This window comes from Echinops telfairi, unplaced genomic scaffold (assembly GCF_000313985.2).
Source record: "Echinops telfairi isolate 266 unplaced genomic scaffold, ASM31398v2 ScPeMD7_5868;HRSCAF=6743_1, whole genome shotgun sequence".
Taxonomy (NCBI): domain Eukaryota; kingdom Metazoa; phylum Chordata; class Mammalia; order Afrosoricida; family Tenrecidae; genus Echinops; species Echinops telfairi.
In genome coordinates, this window is record NW_022109768.1 from 3,350,067 (window position 1) to 3,356,895 (window position 6,829).

At 45.2% G+C, this 6,829-nt stretch overlaps 1 protein-coding gene across 1 annotated transcript in view; it reads right to left on the minus strand.

The window, feature by feature from the left end:
* The window catches only part of TMEM131L (transmembrane 131 like), a 167,993-nt gene that overhangs the window by 39,885 nt on the left and 121,279 nt on the right, over positions 1–6,829 (minus strand). The window contains 4 exon segments of the mRNA XM_045295801.1: positions 5–39; positions 1,839–1,980; positions 5,200–5,317; positions 6,374–6,551. Coding sequence (XP_045151736.1) covers positions 5–39; positions 1,839–1,980; positions 5,200–5,317; positions 6,374–6,551 — 473 coding nt within the window.

The window sequence follows — 6,829 nt, forward strand, 5'->3', positions numbered from 1 at the left end:
GGGCCGAGAGGAGGGGTTCTTCACGACAAAGTACTTCACCTAGAGACGGGAACAGGGGATTAAAACGGGGTGCCGACAGGGACAGGAAGATGACGCAGGAGATGATACATCATCAGTTACTATGCGAAGGGCAAGTGGGGATGCTTAGCCCTGAGCGTAGTCCTCAAATTCACGAAACATTTTCTAAGACTGAAATTATTTCAAACGGAGGACATTTCTTAAAACATAATCTTCACGGTGCCATCTTAAGGAACTCACTGAGCACAGGAAGGGGTACAACTTCTAACTCGGGTTGTTTTTGCAGACTTGTTATGGGACCAGGCAGCTACAGGCTCACAGGACCGTGGGAACCAATCGACAGCCTGTTTTCTGATGGAGCCACACCTCCAAAGAGCCCCTCCTCAGAACCCCCCCTCACATCCTACTCTGAAGCTCCTGGCAAGCATGGACCCACATAACCAAAATGACCACATTTCCTGAGAAACTGCCACCAGTGACAGCTTCTGGGGACAAACAAACCCATCTATGTCATCCCAAGAGACGAGGATTTTTAACCTCACGTGACCAAAAAAAAAGGCCAGATACTGAAGAAAGGAGAAGCATCCAAATGTATAAACCAAGAGAGAAAATTGTGAGAAATGGTTCACATTCCAAATTTTGTTTCCAAAGATGAGGTTCCCCATGACTCCTCACTGCCAGCAAGTCAATGCTGACTCAGCACAGCCCCGGTGAGTTTCTGAACCGCTTAGCTGTTCATGGGAGTAGTGGGTTTCAACACGTCAGCCATTCAGATTGCAGATGAACAATAACATATCCTGCTGGAATGAGTCATATGCTTGTTTTATATAACTAAGCGCTGAAATAATTTACCCATGACTTTTAGAGGGCCTACAGATTAACGTGTTGGAGAAAAGGAACATGTGGATGGACTCAATGACCTGCCTGAATATCCAACAACCTAGTAGAAGGGACAAGACTTCAACTCAATAGCTCCAAAGTGCTGGTTCAATATTTAAGTTCCATTTTATACATTCCAAGAATACATGGATAATTTTTAAGGCTGACTTAAACCTAAATCCACATTATGACATAATAATTCTCTTCCATCAGAAAAAGTGCCTGGGTTTCATGGTTCAGGCCAACATAAAAGTACACAAAAGTATTGGTTTGACATCAGAGGGCTGTGGCGGACTCCCCGAGGCCAACCGACCTGACCTCTTCTTCCTTCACTCCTTCCGATAAAAACGCAATAAAGGACGAATCACGTTTTAGACACTGGTCAAGAAGGTAAGGTCATGGTGTGAGGTAGGTTTGAGCCCACGTTGCCGCACAAGCAAGCAGCTGGTTGGTGAGTGGATGTGAAAGTCCTTGCCAAGGAGCCCCAAGAGTACGGCATCGCACCCTTCCTCTGTCTGTCCCCCTGGACACCATGAGGGAGGTGGCAGGCAGAACCCCCAACGCTGAGTGTGAGCATACAGTAAGTGTCTCAGTCCCTGCCAAGACTCCCCTCCTCCCTCCGGACTTTCTTGTGGGAGACAGGCAAACTCTTAGGTAAGCCGTGTTGGACACAACAAGCTCTGCTCTTTGCAGCTAACTATATCCACAGTTAGGATCTCGAACGGCATCTAAACATTGTAAGTAACATGGGTACATACTTGCAGCGTAGCACACCACAAAGCCTTCCTTTGTGTTTAACACCTCACTCCTACACGTGCTGCGTGGTGCATGTGTGCCCCATAAAGTGTGTTTCAATGTACTTGGGTCCCGAAGGAGGCGGCCGAGGTGGAGTTACCCTGGTGTGCTTAAAAGCCAGGAGAACAGAAAGACAGCTTCCTCACCGCGCTGTTCCTCAGGGCGGTGGCACTGAAGTTTAACACGAGGCTGGGCTCTGTGATGAGACGCGGCAAAAAGGAAAGGAAGGGTTCTGACTCCTTGGATTTCTTCGAGTGGGCAAAGCGAGTCATTCCTAAAACATTCCGCCTGTTTAATTCAGAAAGAAGAGAAATGATTATGAAAAATACCTCTGATGACAAAGAAAAAGGTGGGAGTGGGGAGTTCATTAAATACAACTATCACTAAAAGGAATGAAGACCCTGTGGAAAATCTGGGGTCTAGAGAAGGGAGAGGACAAGACAAGCCTGGGGCATTCTGTTTCAATGAAAAGCAAGGAAGCCCTTGAAGAACAAGGGGAACATATCCCAGGGACATTAAGACTAGCTTAATAGGGGCTCCCTATTTGTCCCAAGAGATTTCAAATATCAAAACTAATGTTGTTAGTGAATTACAATACCTTAAAAGGATAGGAGCCCTGAGGTTAGGAGCTAGACTGCTAACCACAAGGTCAGCAGTTCAAAACCACCAGCTGCTCCAGTAAAGAGTTACACTTTCGGAAACTCACAGGGGCAGTTCAACTACCCGGTCTTGTACGGTGGCTCTGAGTCAACACTGACTCGATGGCAGTGAGTTTTTTTTCTGGGGGGAAAGTAAAGAAGCCATAGCAAAACTCCAAAAAGAGAATCCCTATTTTTAGAACATCTACTCATAAACATAACGTGAGCAGCATAATTAGATTGATTACCATTTTGCAATGCATATCACTGAATGCCAAATAAAACTACTCAGTGGACAGAACACATTTATATGCATGAGGTCAAAAGGGGAAAAAGAGTCTTTGAAAAGGAAACTTCTATCCCACACCAGGACTATTTGCATGGTGACAGCAGGTGAGTACCTGTCCCACATCACCTAAGCCAATTGTCTGACTGTTCACAACGCCAATTACTGACATGCGTGTCCCTCCTGCTCCCAGGGTTGTGCAGGAGGTTAAGCACCCCCGTGCTAACCAAAAGGCAGGCAGTGTGAACCCACCCAGTGGCATCTTTGAAGACAGGCTGGGCCATTTGCTTCTGAACAGTCACAGCTTTGACACCCTAAGGGGCAGTTCTGCGCAGCAAGCTCAGGGCCGAGAGCCAGAACACACTTGCCGGCCACTGCCTTTGGTTGGATTTTATAAACAAGTGCAGAAACCTAACAGATCATCCATATCTACATTTCTTGAGTAACACGTTTTACTTGAGGGAACAATCGGGGAAAAAGTGTACGGGGGGCTCTAAAGAGAACTGACCTAGACCCTTAAAACCTGTCAGCCTCTTCAAGGATGAAGGTAGAGCCACTTGTCTAGAGAAAACATGACAAAGTAGCAGGCGGTTTCAAACCGCGGACCTTGCACTTAGCAGCCCTATGCATAACCACTACTCCACTTTTTGGGAGGTAGCCAGGGAAATTTTAATATGGGTAGCTTATGAGATAATAGAATTTTATCAATGCTAAGTTTATTGGTATGGCGATGGCACTGTAGTTGTGGTATAGTAAGAAAATAGGCTTCTTAGCAAACATAAAACTATTGAGATATGAAGAATCAGGATATATACAGCTTACTTCCCAATGATTAAGCAAAATAAATCTATCGTCTATATACAGCCAATCCTCATTATTCACAGATCCCACCTTTGGAAACTTTTCATGCTTGCTAACATGTATTTGTAACCGTCAGAGCAATATAGTTCACTCTCGAACGACAGGAGTTTACAAATGGGCCCACTGAGGCACGACTGTTTCTTTAAGGCTGATAACCATTTCTGCACGAGCAGTTCACCTCTCCAAGAAATCTCGTGTGGGTCTCATGATTTCTTCATCGTGTTTAGTGCAGTGATGGTAAACCTCGCTATCACCAGGGGACCCCAACAAAGTGCCACTAGAGATGCTGCAAGTGTCCTAAGGCAGATAAAAGTCATGCATTACAAGGGAAAGTAATGTCTGCACTGTCGATTAAGGGCTCAAACTCACTGCCATCAAGCTGATATGGGACAAGGTAGAACTGCCCCTGTGGGTTTTCAAGACTGAAACTCTTCACCAGAACAAAAGCCCAGCCTGTCTCCCTCAGAGCACCTGGTGGTTTTGAACCAATGGCCTTGTAATTAGCAGCCCAACACATACCTCACCGTGCTATCAGGGCTGCTAGATTTGATATCTGCTGCCTATTTCAAAATAACCAAATCCAGCCTAAGAATGATGGTAAAAAAAGAAATACATGAACCCACTGCTGCAAGTACACCAGAAAGCACAACTTTACACTTCCTGCAAAGCACCTTTTATCTGGTACTGAAAATGCAGCTTTTATGGGGGTGCAGTACATAATACATACCACACACAAAATAGTTATTCATCCTTCATATTAACCAACTGTTCTCATTACCATGAGGCTTCCAATGAACAGTAAGTTGCTAGCAACTAAGTGTGGGGAAGTCAAAAATCCTGTGTGGATTACGACTGTAAGGGATTGGCTGGCGCACTGGCCCCTGCACTGCGCCAGGGTCAACTGTATCAGTGGCACTTTTCTGGTCATTTGCAGACAACCCAGAGTGGTGAACGATTGGGAGTCGCCTGATGCCGATGGTCCTAACTGACATCAGACAAGGCAGGGCTCTGCCTTCTGGTCTCAGCGCCCATGATGCGAGTAAGTCTAGTCAGTGCCACAACTTTTGTACTCGTGTGCCTTTTGTGGTTCAAAAGGCCGGCCAAGCATAGTGCTGGCGGGCTATCATACCCTGTGGAGGAACACGTGTGTCCAATAAGCTCCCAGGCACGGCGCTAGTGCTGCTCACCTGGAGTTCAATACTGATGAAACAGCCCTACCTACCACACACAATGTGTTCACACAGAGACACATGTGCACCGAGGTCACCCACAGGCATCTACCCAGTAACAAAAATGCAGGGACAAGAGCCCCAAAGGAGCCTAACCCGTACTTCCCAAGCCCAGGGGATTCAAACTCATAACTCAGGGTGCAGTGTCTCCACTGACCATAACGCTAGCCAACGATGAGAACTGGCTGCATGGACACACGGCTGTAATGGACACACGGCTGCATGGACACACGGCTGCATGGACACATGGCTGTATAGAGCTGAGTTACGTTGGCAGAGAAAGTGAAGGGGGTAAAAAGGGGGAGCTGGTCAATCAAGCTGATGATCAGCTGAGTGCTCACTGTGCTTCCACACTCTCTTTGAGGGGTGCAATCTGTTAACCAGAAAAGCTGGGGAGCAAGACTGCGGGAAATCAGCTCTGTAAGTGCCACCAAGGCCAATGGGAAGTGCGCGTGTGCAGTGCCGAGGGAGAGCAAAGACGTGAAAGACGCACTTGCAGGTGTCGCCACTCTTTAATTTCTTCCATCGTTCGTACAGTTTATTCGCAAGCTCGAAATCCACGTCCCAGGTTGATCGATCCAGGGAAAGGCTCCTTTGCCAATCAGGATTTTCTGAAAGTTAGGTCAGAAGTAATGCTTACATTTACAGAGAAGAGGATTCCATTTGCTAATCACACCAAAGGCTGACTATAAACTGTCTCAAACTTAGAGAATCAGAGGGTAATTAATTAAATGCCCCCTCATTCTCTGACAGCTTTACACTAAAAGCCCCTCTAACGCAATGATATATCAAACAAGATGATATATCAAACCAAACAAGCATGTAGAAAACAAAACTAAATCGAATCATGGAGCAACATAAAAGACACATGGCTCATGAGTACACAGCCTGAACCAAGCTACAGTTATTCTTGGGACTTTAACCGCTTTACATCTAAGCTGCAAAACCACCTCCAGGTAAATAGTAATGGTCACCTGCACCTTCCCGGTGACCACGCAGAGGATGCTGGACTGACAGCAATTCTCAACAGAGGGCAGGGACCAGAAGTTGAGCCTGCCTAAGGGGTATGTTTATAAACTGTTCACCTTTCCCACCCTACTTTTATATTCTGTCTTATCGGTGCGCCAAAGAGGGTATCAGAGGAAGGACAGAAATCCTCCAAGAGAAATCATTATCCTCGAAAATTCTTCCTTAAATATTTTTATATTTAAAAGATAAGGGGAATAAAAACATGTACAAAACAGCTTCTCTCTCAGCCCCATGCTCCTACAACTGAGTCTTCTAACTCAACCCAGGCAACTCCAAATTCTTTTTCCTATCTCCTAGCCAGCTCTTCTGTAAACGGAATCAGAGCTCCAAATGTCTCTGGCAAGAAAGTTGTTTATGATGATCAAATACATAATATATATGAAAAAAGCTTAGAAAAGTCTAAGCTGCTAAAAAACAAAGGGACCTTAATTTTAGAAGCACCTGTAGTGTTTCTGCAGGATTCTTAACAATTTCAAAGCATTTAGCTAATAATTATGCTAAGAATCATTATATAATTGTATGATGCAATTATACTTAACTGAGCTAATTAAGCCATCTCTAATGCTGAATTATCCTCACTCTTTCCCATCCCGCATAAAACTACAGTGCAACAGAAAGCCTAAGGGTGAGATACTTACCTGTCTGTGACCTTCCCATGAAATAATGCATGCCACAATGTGCTATCACTTCAAAACCCAGACTCCCTTCCTAGATTGAAAAGTAATATATGAATAACTTACAACACAACACTCCACATAAAAATCCTAATGCACTAAAGGGGACAGAAAACATTGGCTTCCATCTCAGTGAGCCTCCCTGTATCCAGGAGTCAAACCACTAAGAAGGAGCCACTTCCTGGACTCCTTTATACTTGGATGAGAGAGGAGAGCTATCTCTCATAGGCAGGGCGGCTGATGGAGACACTGTACAGTCACCTGTAGACACCTGACCCCTGGGGCTTATCAAACACTAAAGTGTCTTCTGAATTTAAGATTATATCACTCTCAGGACACTCTTGGTGGTGGTGTTATCAAAATGTACTCAAACCCATAAAATGGCAATCCACTAATCTCTTGTAATTCCTGGCAAATGAG